We start from the raw sequence: 19,703 nt of genomic DNA, 5'->3' as shown, positions 1-19,703 counted from the left end.
CAATGTTTATATAAGGCTTTGAACGTAAAGTGATGATATGCTTCAGTTCTAGCAAGAGGTTTTTAATGTACTTTCCTTCAGCTTGAAGTAACTGTTCCCAGTACCTGCTTACAATGTGGGCCTCATATCCTGAACCTCTATTGCAAAGTTGACTGGATTTGTTTCAACATACCAGGTGCAAATTCAAGCTGCTGTAGCCAGCTGCTTAGAAACAGGCAGTGCAAGTACTAATGTAATTTTTAAAGAGATGGTGATCTTCTGGTTTTCCTGTTTCTCAGCAAGACTTTGTACCACTGATACTGCTGCTGTCAGGTAAACTGAGCTGCTTCTCCTGACCACTAGGCTAGTGTCTGTTTGCTTTTGCATCCAAGTATACAGGTTACTCCTCTGGGGGAATCTTCTTTTGAGCCCAGTTTATCTGTGACTGGAAATTTAACTTCCTTAGCACTTTCTTAGTCTGTCAACCAAGACTTCAGTTTAGGGGGTCTGCTGCTTTCAGTTATTTGCAAGCTTCCAAAAAAATAAATTTGAAGGTGCTTATCTCCTAGCCACTTCACAGTTCTGTATTAGCCCGTACCTTTCTGTCTTCAGTTCTCAGTTGTGCCTGCTCCATGGCTGCCTGCTTGCTGAAGTGTGTGGTTTCCAGCTCCACCAGTCTGTCTTCTTTGACTATGTACTCCCCACCCCTGTTCTCGCACCCCACCCCCCCAGTGCTGCAACATCTTTCACTTATGATCTTGTTGACTACAAATTAACTTCATTTGGCACCTGGAGGTACTGTTTCCATCCTAAGGTAGAACTGGGGTCTCCTCTGGGCCTCTCAAGCTTTAGCAGCTTTCATTCTTGCATTTCTAAGTAAATACTAATATTGCATCTGTGTAAGAGTAAATATTCTTTTCCTGCAAACTACTGATGACTTAAATCACATATGAATACATGAGTATCCTTTTAATAAACATCCTGAATGTGACAATTTAGTTTCTGACTTCAAAATGTCAAACTGAGACTCTAATAAAGTTTGTTTGCAAGAGCTTCCGTGAACATCAGACAATGTCTGTACAAAAATTAAAACCCAGAGTTTAGAAAGACTATTGAGATCTGGATATATAATATGCATCTTTTCTTTTCAAAGCATGAGTTTATCATGGTGGAGACCATGTAGAAAGAAGGCGTAGGATAGATACAGTTTTTGTTTTTTCTGTTTCCTTTCCACCTTCCTTGTGCTTGTGAAATTTGTTAAGGTAAGATTTGTAAAAGGTGAAAGGGACAGGTTAAAATTCCAAAAGACCCGTAAGATGAATAGGAGTCGTCTGATATGCAGAGGAAACTGAAAAGATGGGCATGAAAACAAGTAGATGTTAACATTTCAATGTCCTCTGGCTCAAAATTGAGAAGTAATGAAAGTAAGTTACCTCTTCAATATTAGCAACCAAATGTCAGTGCAGCATCAACCAATGCATAGTGACAGGAATGGGAAAGAAAAAATACCTTTCTGAAGTGTGAATGAGGAGGAGGAGATGGCAGTTCAAAAACATTGTCAGATGGAGCAATCAGGGTGGATCCAGGCACACCAAGTTGAAATTTGGTTAGTTCTGCTCTTGGCAGGTTCAAAAGCAAAAAACGTGGCAGTAATGAAGTGCTGAAAGCGTGTACGGATTTGTCGTCATCGGGCAAACTACTGTAGGAAGAATTGGCTGAAGGCCATCAGGGTAGGCATACATAGCTCAGGAAGATTCTGAGCAACAAACTGTTGGAGCTTGGGATAATAAATTGAAGAAACATTACTATGTACTTTCCTTATTCTTTATACCATTTTCTTTATTTGGTACAGAACACCAAATACTTGCATAGATGGACCTCTGGACAGACCTGGAATGACTGCTTAAATGTCTTCTATGCTTGTTTTGAATAGTGACACCTTAACCAAGTTAAGGTGACACCTTAACCAAGACACTATTTGGAGTCCTCTTCTGAGGATACTAAAGATAGTGTTTTCTTCAAGGGATTATCCATAAAAGTGTTTGCATTTCTGACGGTGTGTATGTGAAGAACGTGATTAAACAACCTATTTGTTTCCAAACTCTCTCATCCTGTATTGTGCAGGAATGCGTAGAATGGGAACATGCCTCAGGAGGTCAGTTCTTCTTTACCACCTGTGCAAAAGGTGGCATATTTTTTTCAGTTATATTTTGTTCCCCTTCTAATGTGTGTTTTTTTAATACTTCCTTTGTCTGCATGACAACTGTTTTTCTACAGGTATTGGCCTGGGACATGCCTGTGCCTCTACAGTCTGACTGTGTTCTTGGGTTGCTATCTGGATCTTCGAAAGAATCCACCTCTGTATCTTCTAAAAAAATTCACCTTGCCTTTTTGTTTTGTACCATCTTGCTCTATCACCATTATGACTATTGTTTCGTTCAGCCTTCCGACAGCTCTGAAGATGTTTTGTCAGGGCTTTGTTTGTGGTCAACAACTTATCTTTCAAATGATGGTGTGATTGCAGAAGATCATGTCTGCTTTTATTAGATTACCAGGATACTGTTGTGCATATCTGGTCTCCTGCTAAATTACCAGAAGTGTTGGCTAAGGTCATACGGGCCCTGTAAATTAACTGGACATGTACAAGTTTTATCTTAAAAGTTATTTGTAGGGTCAATACTGATCTTACGTGAGATTTTTAGTAAATGAGATGATTAAAACCCTGGTGTGCCAGAGTTGAGACATGTAAAGGAGATCTGCTGATCTTCCTTTCTCATCCTTGATACCTATGGGTAGGTGATGACCAACTGCTGCACAGCGATTGGTAACGTGGTGGTGTAATATTCATCCCCACAACTACTGATAACATGGTGGTGTAATATTCAGCCCCTTGCTAAGAAGCATTTAAAGTATCAGTTCCAAAGATGAAACATCAGATTCACTTTCCAATGTATCATCAGGAAAGCTGGACACGCTGGCAGATAATATCAGCTCTTTCAGATCCTCTAGCTGCTGACTGCAAAAACTGGCTCATACCCTTCTTTTGCTCCCTGTGGCTCCCGAGTACCTCATGGTCTTCAAGCTGAAAGCGCCATTAAGGAGTTTCAGCTTTTGTCTTCTTGGACAGCAAGAGCCCAGTCACTGCTAGATACCCTGGATTAGGACACAGCCTGCTTGCTTCCTTCTCTGTTACACTACATTTCAGAGTCTTTTTGGCAGATAAAAGAAGGATGTGTGCTATTCTCTCTTCTAGCCCACCTGTTTGAGAACATCTTAATCCTTCTTAAGACTGAGAAAATTCTCTTTTTCCATTGTTCATACAGAGCAGAGTACACCTGTTCTCTGCACCTTGTGCTCCGACTATTAGGATGAGCTTACGTGGAAGTGACTTAATGCTATTTGCATCATCGTTTGACATGGAACAGTTTAATCAGGTGTATCTGCTAGTCTTTTCTCTGATGTAGCGGATCATCCCACCTATCGCAGGTTCTGGGACAGAGCATGGGGTACACAGAAGTTACAGGATGCCTTGACGCTGGTGTCAAATGGAGAGGGAGGCTTTGGTCAGCAGGTGGCATCTGCTGGGGCAAGAGCCTCACATGTTTGCTGTGAGCAACTGCACAAGGATTGTGTTTCCTGGCCTTGCCAGTAGGCAGTCTTCTACTTTTCATATGTTTTTATACACTGTACTTACCCACCCTCTGCCCACAAAGGGTGCTGTATCTTTTTATAGGTGCTTAATTACCTTAAATGTAATGGCTCCTAGCTAATTTTCTAAAGGCTTGAAGAAGGGTCTTACATGAACAGTGGTGTGAGGACTTTTTTTTTTTCCTACCTATGATAGTAGGTCTTCAGCTTTTTTTCCTTACCTTGTCCTCTCAGTATCCCTGTAGTGATTTCAAAAGGCTTCGAAGATAGATTGGTAACAATCCTAATGAAAAGTGTTTAGTATAAAAGGGCCAGTACCAACTGAGCAAATTTGTGAGGATGGTGTTTGGGTCCTTTAAACAATTCTCGCTTCATGAGGCATTGGAGAGGCAGTGAGGACAGCTGCAGATCCCACAAAACAGTTAAAAATGGCATGTGTGTAGAAGGGTGTGACCTGGGCTTTGCCTGCCCAGTCCACTTGCACATATTACACATGCCTCTAATGCTGCCTCTAATTCAGTGTCCTGTAAGAACTCAAATGTGTATGCTAAATATTAGAACAGCTGTGTTCAAAAATAGACCATTTCTACTTCCCCCCCCCCCGGTCCCCCCCCCAACATTGAACTTGATTTTCTTCTGACTCGATCACAAGACTGCTGCTGCAGTAGGGGCTTAATGCTATTTACGTCGTCATTTGACATAGCAACATCTCTCAGGGGATTTTTTTTGAACAATGCAGCTGTTCAGGAGAGATGAAGAGGTTGAGGGTGGGAAGAGGGAAAAGGAGGAGAAATAATTTCATCTGCCATTAGGGCTGTTGTGAGGGGGGAGGGGAGGCAGCCAGCAAAGCAGCGAGTTCAGTAGATTCATGATTCTGCATGAATGGACGGCAGGATCATGGGAGTCGCAGCTTTCCCTTGAATGGGAAGGAGCATCATGGGAATCTGGCTGCTTCTAATCTTTTTGTGAATGATTCTTTTCCTTTAACATGGCACTGCTTTTATGAATGGCTCTGGGGGCAAAGTGCTTTAAAAGCCTTCTGAGGCTGTGTACAGGTTCCTTAAGGAGCACTAGGGTGGGAGCCAGGTGCAGCAAAACAGAGATGCTGCGATGTTAAGCTACTGTTCTGCTCTTTTGAAGTCTGAGACGACATTGTACTGATTTTGATTCAGTGTAATTAATTGAGTTTGATGGAAGCAGAATTGCTTTTGTATGAAGTATTTTTAATACTTGCTTTCTTTTTCTACTTCGAAATGTAGTTAGCTACATGTATTATTCCTGTTATGTTAAAGGTGGAGATGACAGCATCTCCATCGGAATGGTTTTGGAAAGATTAAACTTGAAGTTTTGCTGTTCTCTTTCACCCACATGTTCCCTTTTTTATTTATGTTCAAAAAGCTTTATGGCACCAGAAGTGAGAATGGAAATGGTGGGCAATAAAGAATTATGTCACTTGGTCTGAAGCAAATCATTTACCATTTGGCTTAAGTTGGAAAAAAGTGTTCTTAAAGTGTGCTTGAACACTGTTGTGCGCATGCATTTTTCCGATTTCTGCTTTTTTTTTATTCTGTGCAAACGTACATAATTTGGTTTCTTGCCATCTTCATCATACCTTACAAACAAAATGCGGACTCATTTGAGAATTTATATTCTCACCAGAAGTAGCTTAATGTCATAAACTTCCCGTGCCAGTTATGTTAAAATCCAAAGATTCCTACTGCAGAGGTGAAAATGTTATAATATTAGCTACTTAACACAGTGTCTTGTAAAACCATAATAACTGATACATTCTTAATATCTGAATGGTAATTCAACTAATTCAAACGTAAACTTTAAAACTTTTTTTTTTCTAGAGGAGAAGTACAAAGTGGAAACAAAAGCCATTGTGGCAGACTTTGGAGAGAGAGAAGATATTTACAGCAGAATCAAAGTGGGATTGGAAGGCCTGGAAATTGGTGTTTTAGGTTTGTATTTGGCTGTTCTAAATCTTTCATAGTGGTGTTCCGTCCTGACACACCCACTAACTTTTTCCCATATTGAAGTGTACTGAAACCAATTAACAAAAGCTAACATTTGCCTGACTAAATCTACGTTGCTGCATGCTCGATGAGGTGTTTTTTTATTATTTTAGCTTGCTGGTGGTACACTACATGAGATGGTGCTTGCATGTGCGCTTAGATTTCAGGAATTGTGATGCTTATTGAATGGTTTTCATGTGGTGTTCTGTGATTGCTGAAGACTCTTTAGCTTGTGACTAAGTGCACAGTGACTTTACCTAATGCTGTCTTGGAACCTAAGCAAGGTCTGGGTACTTAAATTCAGCTTAGCAGTAGAACCCTGTGGTAGAACAGTTAACTCTTAATTGTAGAGCTGTTGACATTTAATCATTACAATGTAGCATCAAGTAACGGGCTCCTGCTTCAAAAGTTTTAAGCATGTTCTGGTCATGTTGGTAAGCTGTGGTGGTTCTACTGGTAGCAACACCTGAGCATGGCTTCTGATATTGTAGGAGTGTAAGGCAGTGTGGTAGTCCTTGAAAAAACAAGGTGATCCATCCAGTTACTTTGTTGAATGTAAAACTAAGATGGTTTCAAGAAGGTGTTTATCACAAGTTAAGAAGCATTTAAACACAACAGCAGTTTACCTGAATCTTTTCTGAAGAGTGGTGTAAAGGTAGTTTCTTATCAGTTTTCTGGTTCTTTCGTTAGAAGCACATATACCAGTGACAGCCAGTATTTCTATGATTACTCAGTATGGGGATGAGAACCTGTGATGGTTAAACATAAGGCATGAAATTTTACAAAGTCGCATGGCTCAGACATCTACTGGTGTATGTTATCTGATGAAGTACTTCTCGCCACAAAATTCATTTTACTAACCTGAAGTGCACTAACTGGAGCTAGAACTGCCTTTTTTTTAAAAAAAAAAGCATATTTCAAAATGTATTACACACATTATGATATACTGTATGAACTTCGTTGCTAATAGATTAATCCTGTTGTGTGATGTCTGCAAATAATGCCCATGAAAATAGTGTGTATAAAACCTTAATTAAAAAATAACATTAAAGGATAAAGCCCGGAATGTTCCCCAATACTTCTGACAGATTTGAGTATATGCAACTCATGACATCCACTATTTAATTGCTATAAAAGTTCAAATCCATTGGAGTAACTGCAACTGCCAGCAATGTGTTTTGTGTAAAGAGTAGTTGTGACAAAGCTGTGGATGCCTCGTTTCTCATTTCTGAAGGAAATAACTCCCAAAGAAACTTTGAAGATTAAAATAACTTCTGTTCTCATCTGTCCTGTCAAAAGCAACTCGGGGGATGCAGGGCTTGGAAGCTGCCTGTCGCGTAGCAATTGCTGCAGAATAGTATATCGCTTCCATGTCTCAGAACACCAGCAAACCTGAAGGCAGTGCCTCCTGCCCAATCCGCAGCCGCCTGGGCTCCTGCTGCCACCTGCCGCCCACCCGCTGCTGCCTCCCTGCCCCTTAGTCTTACCAGGAGACTATTTTGTATCTTATTTCACTTTATATTTATTTATTTAAAAAAAAAATATCTTAAACAGTTTCATTTAATGTCCTGCTAGGCACTGAGAGCTTTTCATTGGCTTGAAACTCCCATTTCTGCTACTGCACCTCTGTGTTGTGCAGTGATGTTGCTTGTAGACTTGCACGGTGTGTGCTGACATTTCTAAAAGAGGAAATGTTCCTCCCCTGTGCTGTGAAAGTGGTGGAAGATGGTTATGGCATGCTAAATATGCCAGCTTTTAAACAATTGGAGAATTAACACTTACATGTTTAAAATGACTCGTGTATCCGCTCTCACATTCCACTTGTATGTGTACAAGTATATCTGCAGTTAAGGAAACTTGGCTAAGGGGGTTAGAATGTTTTAAATGCAACATTTTAAAAGTATTGCTTGAAAATTGTCACTAATCAAAGCATGAGAAATGAGAAGGCACCCAAGCAATCTAATTAAAACATCATGCTTTCGTTTCAGTCAACAACGTGAGAATTTCATATGTTTATCCTGAATATTTTCTTGATGTTCCAGACCTGGATAAAGTAAGTGCTTTTGTGGTACCTTCTAGTGTTGTTCTAGTTATTTTTAGCACTAAATGCTTAATGTATATGGCAAAAGTATTTAGGCTTGCTTAAGGTACTCACAGAACGAGGTTTTATGACTAGAATTGAGGCTTCAAAAGCTAAGAGATTTACATAAGCAACAGAACACAATTCATATGATGGCAGCTTGTTTTGTGAGTTGTTTTTTACTAATGCTCTCCCCTGCTTCTTCATTTTATATTTCTCTTTCAGACAGATGCTCTGAGGTCAATATCTGAATATCACTCCTGTCCGTGGTCTTATTTGGTGGCTGTTCTTGAGCTGCTTTAGCTTGTGGGGGTGGTTCTTAAGTGACTGAAGGGAAGGGAAGCAAGCAACTTTGTGAATGGAAGCTGCATATTCCATAACACTATTATGAAACCTAAATATGGCAGTTTTAGACATTTTGTAATATAGGGACAATCTTGGTTGATTCAGTGCTTTGAAAACTATGAACACTTTCACTGGCGCATGATTTTGTTTCCAAAACTCCACTGTGGGTTTGTGCTTTCTGCTTAAGTATTGATAAACGTATCTGGGTTTTGGTTCACCCTCAATTAAGCTTCATAACACTTAGAACACACCCCTCCCTTTTTTTTTACCTGATGAGTAAACTTTAAGTCTCTAAAACACTGTTATGAAATGGTGAAGAACAAAGCAGACATTACTTTACGAACATATCAGAATTTATTAAAGTTCATAAATATTGCAAATAGTGTTAGGAAATATTGCAAATAGTGTTAGGAAATAGTGTCAGTGTGATACATCTGTGCTGTTCTTTATTGGTACGAGTCCCTAATCAGAGATAAAATTTGGTCAAAAGCAATTCACAGACTTTGCTTTGAAAGTCTCTCACCTCTCCTGATACTTAAGTAGGAAGACAAGGAGTGAAGGTGGATGGATAAGTGTAAAGCTTAATTTATCCTGGCACTTGTAACACAGAGGGTGAGTAAATATTGATCAAATAACTTGAAACAACAAAACCCAAAACTTTTTCTTGCAGACAATCGACAAAATGATCAATATAAACATCATGGCTGTTTGTAAGGTAAGTGCCCCATTACCAACACTTGTTCTTGATGTCTTAATTCAAAACCAGTAAACAATTACATTCAGTTGACTGAAGCAATTACTTTCACCTGTTGGACCACAGGTTCATTTTTCATCTTGGAGTAACCAGAGGTTATAATTGTTGTATTAGACTGTTCTGATTGTTGTGTGAAATATAATTTGTTGCAAAGATACCTATCAACTACTTAGAAGAGGAAGGTATGTACACAAAACAACATTTAATGCTTCTTCATGCTTGTCATTCTAGTCCTTCATGTAAATTATTCTTCTCCCTCTGTATCTGTGTTTCTTGGGGTAGGAAACTTTATCTCTGCATATGTAAGCTTTTTTTGTATGCTGTAGTGAGAAGGCACTTAAATGTTTTCTGCAAAATGTATGAGCAAGAAGGAAAACCAAGTTCACAGAAGTGTGCACTAACTTTTGAAGTAAAGGTACCTTCCTTTTTTGATATTTAAACTGAAGTCTTCATTGGGAAGAAATCAACCTGACTTCAGGCTAAAACATATGGCTGTTCCCTTGTTTATTAACATGAAGCCCATTCAAAAATCAAATTTTCATCCTAGTATTTCAAAGCTTAAAAGGGGGAGAAGGAATAGCAGCTGCTTACATGACCCAGGGACTCAATCAGTGTATTACCAGTGAGTGCTGAAGAAACTCCATGTCATTATTCACTGCTAGACCTTAACTTTCTCTTCCTATGCATAACAAAACTTGCATCTTCATCAGCTGAGGGTTAACCTTTTGCCACGAAGCCAAAATATGAGGTATTTCAAAGCTGGCTTGAAAGATTTTACATTCTTGCAGCTGTTCTGATTAGGTTAAGTACTAAATTAATCTAGTATGGTGCTGTCAGGGAGCCTAAACTGTAGGTGTTCTGTTGCCACATGAGGAGGCACAGGGAGTCCTAAAACAATACTTCTGTAATATTTTCCCACCTTATTAAAACATAGTTAAACAGTGAAAATGCAGCCCTTGTGTGACTGGGATTGTTAATGCCAGCTTGCTGCTGCAAACTCTCACTTTTGTGTGTGTTTTATTTGACATCTTAGAACTAGTTGTTGCAAAGTTAGAAATGCTACGACAGGGAGTCTTCAGAAACTTTTCACCTTGAAAATGACTGCTAACCTGACAGGTGCTGTTTTTACCTTAACAAGGATTGTGTTTTGTTGCAATCCTGCAAGATTTTAATCAGATAACTCAGTTATTAACGGGCACCTTTGAAAGCTTCTCTTATGGAAGTCATTTAGACTTATTTTAATGTTAATACAGCTACAGCAGGTGTAAATGTGAAGTGTTGTAACGCATGGACTTCTTAGCTAGAGATTAGTATAATCAGCAGAATGCCTCTGCTAAGGTGTGAAATCTGTGCTGTGCCAGCAGAGGGAGTGCACTATTCAGTGATTAAAGAATTTGGGGTGTCAGTCTTCCTGGAAGCATTTTCTTAGAATAGAAAAGTTATAGATGAACTACCTTGATATGTATTTCTGAAGATGGTATGCTAGACTAATAGTTGAGGTGTACTTTAACTTGGTATACACCTAAAATTCTAGAGCTGCAGCCCCATTATATTGGTTTCCAGAATAAACTAGTGCTGTTTTGTGGCTTGAGTCTTTGTGTTTATGATCAGTGGTGGTCAACAATTTAAGAAAATTGTCATACAGTCTCTTGTAAAACTTGCATTGTGTCAGCCTTTTCATATTCTAACATGGTTGTCTTCACACGTATAAAAACTTAATGAATATCTACTTGCTGTGTACTGATAGTGTTTTTCCTTCTGTTTGAAAACTTTTTTTCTTGACCATGAACAGCTTCTGCTACTGGGTATAATCAGAGTTTGAGCATAAGCTTCCAGGCTTGAAAATGTTTCCTCCTGCATGAGCCTATTGTGTAATTAAACAGTAGGCATGCCAGATGCTTACTGTTTTGGGGAGAGGAGCACATTAGAGACATGTACCATCTGTAAGTCATTTTTCAGGAGAACCCATAGAACTAGAGAATCATGGTAAGAAAAAAATTTTAGGAAAAGTCTGTATGTCCTTTCACTTAGATTTTTGGGACGGAATTCTGTGAATATTTAGTTCGGTGTTCTAGGTTGATACCATCTCCTATCCAGGGGTATGAGTGTGTTTGAAAAAATCTATGTATATTCCCCCTTCTTGCCTGATTAAAAACATGAAGTTTGGGATGGAAGGGAGCGCAGAGATGAAGGTCTGATGAAAAGGTGAAGGTGCAGGAAAGACAAAGCAGGTTTTGCTGGTACTGATTCAGGGTCTGCTCACAGTATCTCCAGATCCTCATCAGAGGTGTTGCATAACCTGTCTACTGTTATGTTCTGGAGCATTGCCAATTCACTTCCTTGCCTTTGGGACAAAACTTTCTCAGTGCTTAAAAGGTACTGATATCTCCTGTCTTATTGGTAATCTGCACCATGTGCCATCAGCAACACCTCTGCTGGACACTAACTCTTCTGGCATGCATGCCAAATAACTCCAAGTCTAAGGAGTGTTTCAGCCAGGACTGAAGTGGGAAAGTCAAGATATACAGCACAGTTTGATTCTGCAGAAACATTAAGGTCTGTTTTGTTGCCACAAGTGTAGGCATTTTTGAAGGGTAACATTCATCCCTTACGTTTGACCTATATTTTTCTTTGTTGGGCAGCTTATTAGATTTCCATGGGGATATAGGCAGCATGAAGGAAGGAGTATGGTGAGAGATAAGACCCCATCTTCATGTCACAGGATAAATTTATCAACCTAGTTGGTAGTGCTGTTTAATACTTTTCCCAACTGTAAAGGATCTAATACGATGAAATTTTCCCTAATGTTTGAGAACTTGTTTCGCATCAGAGCTTTTGAACATGCTTGTTTCCCAAATCCTGTTCCACACTGTCTGCCTCCATCATGTCCTTAGAGCAGTGTTGGGTTAGGTCACCCAAGAACCCCACAGTGGTGCAATTTTGGGGCTCAGTCTGGTGTGAAGTAATTGTGATTACTGTGATCTGCCTTCAAAGCACCCTGTACACCACTGAAGACAAGCTACGTAAAACTATGTAAAACATGTTGGAAATATCACATCTTATGAAGTACTGGTTAAAAATCCCAGCTAAACACCATCCTGCCTTCAACCACAGTAGTTTCTTTTTAAGCTCTCTGGAAAATGTCACATTTCAATGGCAATGAGCAGAGCCAGAGCTACTCCATTCTTCATCTAATATACAAATGAAGAATTGCCTTGGGTCTTGATGATGCCATAAACAGAATGAAGAATTTTTGTTTGTGGTATTTTCTCAGGAAAGCTTGAGACTTAATGCAGCCTTACACAAGGATTGAGTTGACAGATTTATGAGGAAGAAGATTGGGTAGTATGCGAAGTTTCATGGTTCCTGGCGTAATGTCACCTCGAGCTTCTGGGGGATTTAGAAAGCAGAACTTTTATCTAATGATTGTTGCTGGCAGTTGAGGTAACATGGGTTTGTATTATAATTTTTTTGATGTCTCATTGCATTTTGAGACACAAACTAAACATTTCTGACATTGAATAAAATATCAGGTTGGAAGTCCTCAGGTTTTTCACTAACCAGCAAGTGTCGAAAAGCCAAAATTATAGTTGCTCTGTATAGCTTTTGTCTATGGTTCCTCTGTATCAACTGCATCTTCTTGTGTCAGTTTACCTTTGTAAGCTACAGCCTTTGATTTCGCCTGGAAAAACAATTAAACTTCATCAGGCTATTGGATTAATGTACTGAAAGCCAAGGATGCCAGACTTGTTGTTCAGTAGAAAAGGGGGGTAGGTAATGAGCACAGAGAGTAGTTTCCCATACTTCAGGGAGCCCTTCTTTCTCCTTTGGAAGCTGCAAGAGATACTTAGTGTGTGAGGAAAAGCAAGTATGTTATTTCTGTTTGCAGCATTGCAATCTGCTAATTGCGTTGGGAACGAGGCATAAACTTGTGTTCTCCTGAAAAATGAGTAGGACTAAATAGTTGAGGGAGTGCTGGCTTAGCGGTTGATTAAGCAAGGAGCTGAATTGGTTTGCAAGCTATTATGTTGTGGGGGAATGTAAATTTTAGGCTTGCAGGCCAGGCTTCAGTTGGAAATTGGCATTAACAGAGGAAGGGGGAGAGTAAATTACGTATATGTACATGCCTTGGTGTCTGTGCTAATCTTCGTCTTGATCACCTTACATATGTTTCATACTGAGTGTCAAATATAAAGGGGTAATAGGCCTACAAGATTGAGGATTTTTATCATCACTGTGTTTGAGAAGCTTACAATTTGCTTAAGACTTCAAAATACATAAATACTCTGTGTTGAACTGGAAGATCTGGTGTCAGCTACCCTCTTAATGGAAGAGGAGTGAGAGGTGAATTATACCAGGTTATGAATCCCAGAGAGGACAAGGGAACAGCTCTACCTGCAAAGTCTGAAACTGTCAGTTTAGGAAACAAAACCCACAACCGGTATAAAATTTAAAGGGGGAGAAGAGGCTAGTATGTTTGAGAAAGAGGGGAAGCATTCTTTTGCAGACCTGTGCGTAGAAAAAAGACAAGTCTGGGGAGCAATAATCCTGAAGGACAGTAGGAAGGGACATCTGAGCGTTCAGATGGGCTAGTGCAGCCTAATACAGTGTCTGTAAAGGGACCTTACCAGAAATCAGGTGATAGTTGCTTGTGCCCTGCTAGGACGCTATGCGAATATTTGTATTTGCTGTGTATTGGAGGGGATCACAGTAAGTGGAACATAATTCTGAGGTAAGTGGCAACACTGACTTGTGAGAAGTCTGTGTGTATTCCAGTCTAGTCAAGAGGTCTCTTTGATTATTACTTTGAATATAAATGTAAAGGGGGAGGTGATGATTTAGCCACCTACATAATACAAGTTTATAACAGAGAGGGACAGCTGCCAGTTCTTGGAAGAGGAGCAAGTGTTCTGTGAAGGTAGTCGTGAATGTCATTCAGATGGTCCAGGGGAAGAAATTAGATGCTGCGGTTTCCCACCTTGCTGACTTTGACTGTGAGAGCATGATACATGGGAAGCTGGAACAAGGGAGATGTAGCTGTGAAAAATATGTTTCAACAATAGTCAGCGAAGCACTTGGGATTTTTCTTCAAAGTACAAGTACTTTGGGGAAACCTAGGAAATCTAGGAAATCCCGGAGTTCTGTGACTTTTTTTGTAGATTTGGGGTTGAGACAAATACATATTCCACATCTTGAAAAGAGACAGTTCAGCCTTATTATTTGAGTAGTCTTTTTCCTCTGTGAAGCAAGGGGGAAAAGATTCTTATTTTGAGAGCTTTGCCTTGTACGCTAGACTCCAAGTTTGTGGCTTTAGGGAAAACTTTGTCTCCTTAAAAACATTGCTCAAAGAAAAGCCACCGATTAATGAACAGGGCTTGCAGCATGTTAAGTTCATCATTCCCTTTGTATATCGCGTGCCCATTTCTGATTACTGACCTTGCCACATGTGCTATTGCATGATTTTCTGTTGAAATGACCTCAGGTTTTCTTGCCAGTTTTTGCGAATATAAATCATCCTTGTTCAGTCTGGGGTGTGAGCTGTATTAAGCAGCTATTGTTTCAAAGGAGACATATTACAAAAACTTAATAGTAGTTGCTGAGAAAAGGTTTCATGATCAATTTGACTACCAATGCATGAGTACAATTCCGTAGTTCTTTCAGTGCAAGGTCTGCAGATGAGACTTGCATAGGCATGGTGTCAGTTAAGTATTTGTTAAACAGCTAGTGCATTTGTGAACTTGTGTGAATCTGTGAATCTGAATCTTATGGTAGCAGTGAATGGTTTTTACAGATGTGGGTGCACCACAGGGAATTGCCAATCTTTAAAAAGTTACGTTGCTTCAAGTTGTTATAATTTTACCCCAGATTCATGAATGAGATCTGAAGGAAGCTTCTTAGCTGTGTAACAAAGTAGAAATGTTGTCCAAGTTCTCTAGCTTCATCCTTTGTTGTACTTTATAAATTTTGGAAGTGGAGTGACTTGCAGTCATAATATCTTACCATACATGATTTCTCTCTGAATATACAACTGTGGTATTAGTTTTCTGGCTTTGAATAACAATTATGTGGCCCATAATTTGTGAAGGATAACTTTTAATATTTACCTCAGCTTTTCCTACTGTATTTTAGCAGTACGAATTAATATTACTTAAAAGGTATTAAAGACTTTACAAATTTTTATTCTTTCCCAAAGCTCTACTCCCGAGCTATTGCTTGGATCAGAGTGAGAAAAGACTACAACTCAGTGATCACCAAGAATGGGACATTTCTTTTTCTGAAGAAACAACACTGGAAATAAATGGTTATAACTTCTATCTATTTGTTAGTCCTCTAATAGGAGCTTTTAAGTGTAGCACCTGTTTTAGAACATAAATCTAGCCATATGGCTGTGCATTTTTGTATCTGCAAGTAGGAACCTCTTAGGCTAAAAGTGGTGTCCCTTTTTCCAAAATTAGAAGGTAGAAGGCAAGTCAGGTGAGGAAGAGTGGACAATATCACCAGTGCTTGCTAGGCATGTAATAAATGCAGTTGCAAATACATGGACATCAAGAAATTATAGCTGCCTGTAAAAGATTAATGAAACGGTCTGTAATGAACCTCTACCTTAAGTTGGCCATGTGCTGTGAGCATCCTGGAACTGAGGAGCTGGAGGGTTAGGTATGAAACAAGTTAACTGAAAAATAATGCAGCCCTCCAAATCAAAGGAACTATACCTCAGACTCTCCGGTAGTGATATGTGTATATGTGAAATCATTGAAAAACAAACAAGCAAAAAACCCTTAAAAACCACTGCTTCATGGTTGTGTGCTAAACATAACTTTTTGCCAGACTATGTAAAATATAAAAGATTAACAACTTCTGATGTCGAGGAGACAGTCCTGAGCAAATTTCTCAGGTGTGCACACATGCACACACGTTCTCATTCTGCTCTAATGCAAACTTTCAGAAAGAAAAAACACTTTTCTCTTGGATGAGCTGGCAGTTTTCACATAGCCTAGTGTCTGGTTATTCTGTCTGAAATTACCTGAGCCTTCAGGAGCCTTGGGAACATTCATGTTTTCAACTGCTGCACCTGCATTTCTGTGTAAAGTAGTATTCATTCAGGGGAAAATGGGAATGTGAAGGGAGCCTAAGTGAGTTTGGTAACCATTAACTGAAGGCACTCCTCTTGGGGTAGTTCCCAACCTCTCCTTTAGGTTGCCTGCCACTTTTATCAGATTGCCTTCAAAGAAATGCTGTCAGAGAGTTCTCTGGCATCCTACATGCTAATTCCTACACACTCAGACTTGCAATGCTTTGGTGGTTCTGAAATACACCCCATTACACAATTGGCTATCTCTAAATAAGACCTAGCTAAAAATTGGATTCTTTATCTGGACTGTGCTTATTCAATCCTAGATGTTTGTTGCTGAGCTGCCTATTTTGTAATGGCATGTCTAAGGTTACAGCTATTGAAGACCAAGGGTGTTAACCAGTTTGGCTATTTTGGATAAAGATTGTGCAAGCACGTATGGACACTTTTATTAGTGACAAAACTACATTTCTGCTCTATATTGTTTTCTTTGAATTAATGCTGGGAACACTTTATGCATGTGTACAATATATAAATTTGCCAGACCCGAATATGGCTGTAGAATGCCCTGCCAGCATTTTCCCGCTAGTGCTCTTGCACTGCTGGAACAGTGTGAGCGTGGAATTGGCTGGGTGAGGTGAGACTGACTCAGAGCTGCCTTCTGTTATTTTATTCTTTAAAAAAGAACAACCAGTATTTTTTTTCCTGTGCGTAAGGATACTTAATATACATATATTCATGATCTCTTTTCACACATCGCAAGATGTAAAATTACAGATAGGAAAACCAGTTTTTCCCCTATTTCACAGACTTTTGAAATTCCCTCAAAATTAATGTTAATGGTAACAAATGGAAGTGATGTAAAGTATGAAATCCAGTTTTTCTTCTGTGGGGGGAAAAAAATTGACTGTCCAGCTGACCTTTAGAAACAGACTAACACAGCTGATGGTGAGAGACTTTTTGGTTTCTACCTGAACTGTGCACCTATTGTTCTATCTCAGTTCTCAATGGCTTCTTAGTTTTTTAATTTATATAAGTCAAACAGTTATTGTAGCATGTTTTTTTGTGCTTTCATTTGGCTTTCAGTAGTAATCCGCAGGTTTGTGGTAAGCTAAGTTAGAGCTGCTTGGTGGGCTGCAGTTTTGATTCAGACCATGAATGCATTTTTGTGGATTTATAAGGAACTTACAAACATGGGGTCCCCTCTGCATTACAGTGGGAAATCCTGCACTGTTATTTTCAGACCATTTATGCGTTGCCTAAGGGAAGGCAATTGCAGTCCACATCCATGTGTCAATCTGTGGAGATGATATGCAGCATTACCATGCCCTTAGAGGCAAGAAATAGTATCCTGCTTTTTGCCAAGGGAACTGTGGGAGACGTCATGAAGTTTGCACTAGATAAAAGATCTGCCAGTCTTGAACTACTCTTAAACTCAGCCCAAATAATTCTTTATTCTTTAATATTAAAAGAAATAGTGACTTCCACATCTGTTTTGAAGTATTAGTGTATGAAAAAGCTCACGTATACTTAGACTTAATGTTAGAGGTTATACTGAGCTAGAGCTTAGACTTAATGTAAGAGGGTTTTTTGAAATTGCATCAGATCCATTTAGCTTGATGATGTTTACCAACTCTGAATATGTAGTTTGACTCCTGGGGCAGTGCTGAGAGTTAAATATTTCAACAGCTGACTTCATGAAAGGAGGTCTGTTCAACTCCTGCCTGTACAGTCCCTTAACAAAGCGTCATGCAGCATGGCTGGTGGCAGAATCTACTCTAAGTGAGAAATGCCAATAAAATACAAAACACAGCCCTTCTCTACCATTTTCTTTGTGTGTCAATTGCAATCAGCTGAAATTTTCTTTTATTTTCTTTTGTGATTTTCTCTTAATTCCTGAAACGGTATGTTTTATAATTTAAAAAATAAAAACAAAAAAAACCAAACCCAAACCCAGATTCAGTCATACATAAGGGTTAATGAAGTGGTGATAGTATTAGCAATAGCTTCCTACGATAAGATTTGTTTCTTTGTTAATTTAAAAAAAAGTGCTTACAGGTGTTTTGTGCTCCCATAGATGCTTTCTTTTTTTGTGTGCGCATGTTTTGTCTCCCATACTACTCGAATATTTAATGTTTAAGCTATCAGGGTAATTTGGTGCCAGTAGGAGTACCATTATATTTTGGTGCCATTAGTATTTTATTCCCCCCTCCACACTATGTTCTCAAGAACTTTGTTGGAACACCTTTTAAAGATGTGAAAAGTGGTAACAATTTACATTTCTTGTCTGATCTGTCTTTGGTGTCAGTGCTGTGACATTTATTAACAGGGTTGGTTGGGGGCAGGGTAGTACATGGTGCAAGCTGAACTTTGATGGCACTATTTCTTAAAGGCAGAAATTTTGGATTTAAATTGTATTTTAGAGTGGTAGTCATTAATAGTAGTAAAATTAACTATTTCAGCTAATTAAAAACTTGTCAAAGTTTGTATCAATGCTTGATTTGTTTCCCTTGTCAGAGCTGCTCTGTCTGCAACTGGGAGGCTAGTTTTAGGATTGCTGCTCTGGAGAATCCTTCAATCAGGTTGTAAATAGATCGCTCAGTGTCATAACAAATGCAGGAGCTTCCAGAGCGTGGGGAGGTTTGCAAGGCTACCTTCCATGTGGGGGTGTAGGTTCTTCAGTGTGAAAACATCTGTGTAATCAGCAAAAAATGTTTTGGAGCCTTAAATGTCTTCTATAGGTAACATAACGTAGGAAATTTGTCTTCACTAGTTCTGTCCAGTGCCTCCTGCTGCTCTACAATTTATTTTTAACTTAAAATCAGCAGTTCAGTAAGCCTAGCAAAAAATCGTAGAATTATAGAAACATAGAGTTGGATATTGTCTTGAGTCTTGGCGTAGGTGGTAAATTTAGTCTTGAGGAAGATGGGTGCTTTTTTTGGGGGGAGAGAGATCATACATGTACCATAGTACTCTGGTGTGTTAATGTTCTTTAGGGGCCATGGACGCTGCAGAGCAGCAAAGATTATTTTTTTAATAATTATTATTTTTAAATTTACTCTTACTGTACTTATGCTACTAGCTGGATGCGTTCACCAGATTCAGTGTGCACACTACTTGACAGAGCCAAGTTATCCAAGTAATAAAAATAAACTGCCTACGCAAAGTATGGTCTCTGCTTCCCCGAGCCTTGGTTGGGGTGGAGGGGGTGGCAGCTGCTTCTGGGAGGAAGGGAAGGCTTCCCTTGGTCTCTGGCTGTCTGGTGTCTGCATTCTCAGCCACCACGAATGTTTTCTTTTTGCAGATGACACGATTGGTGCTGCCCGGCATGCTGGAAAGGTGAGTCACTCTAACACTATCCAGACAAAGTCATCATTATTTATAGGGGAGAATCCTTTCTTGAAAAATTCATTACTGTGACTAATCAGCCTAGTCTCCATGTTTTAAAGGCAGAGTAATGCTGGGTGAGTCACGCTGATGGTGCATGAATCATCAGACAGTGGAAGCCTTTTCCACTCGATTCCCTTTTTATTTTTCCTCTCCCTTCTCCACTGTTGTGGTGATTCCTTTTAGAACAGAATTAAAAGCCCGTCTGACTCATCAGCACTAACTCAACAACCTGCTATTCTGAGGGGGTGGTTACAGTTCCTGGGAATAACCTTCTTAAGGCTATTTCTCTAAGTCATTGTAAGTAAAATGGATGCAAAGAATACGTTCTCATTATACAGTAGGAGGTATATTGAGGGAAGTCTGTGATCATTTGGAAAACTAGAATTGGAGACCAGCTCTTTAAAATAAGAGTTAATG

The 19,703-nt window shown here is 39.3% G+C and overlaps 1 protein-coding gene across 1 annotated transcript in view; it reads left to right on the top strand.

Moving 5' to 3' along the window:
• The window catches only part of HSD17B12 (hydroxysteroid 17-beta dehydrogenase 12), a 97,800-nt gene that overhangs the window by 58,297 nt on the left and 19,800 nt on the right, over positions 1–19,703 (top strand). The window contains exons 4-7 of the mRNA XM_075094309.1: positions 5,481–5,591; positions 7,634–7,698; positions 8,741–8,785; positions 19,201–19,235. Of these exons, the coding sequence (XP_074950410.1) occupies positions 5,481–5,591; positions 7,634–7,698; positions 8,741–8,785; positions 19,201–19,235 (256 nt within the window). The remainder of the gene's footprint in view (positions 1–5,480; positions 5,592–7,633; positions 7,699–8,740; positions 8,786–19,200; positions 19,236–19,703) is intronic.

Source organism: Phalacrocorax aristotelis, chromosome 5 (genome assembly GCF_949628215.1).
Source record: "Phalacrocorax aristotelis chromosome 5, bGulAri2.1, whole genome shotgun sequence".
In the NCBI taxonomy this organism is placed as follows: domain Eukaryota; kingdom Metazoa; phylum Chordata; class Aves; order Suliformes; family Phalacrocoracidae; genus Phalacrocorax; species Phalacrocorax aristotelis.
This window is presented reverse-complemented; position numbering and strand designations above follow the sequence as displayed.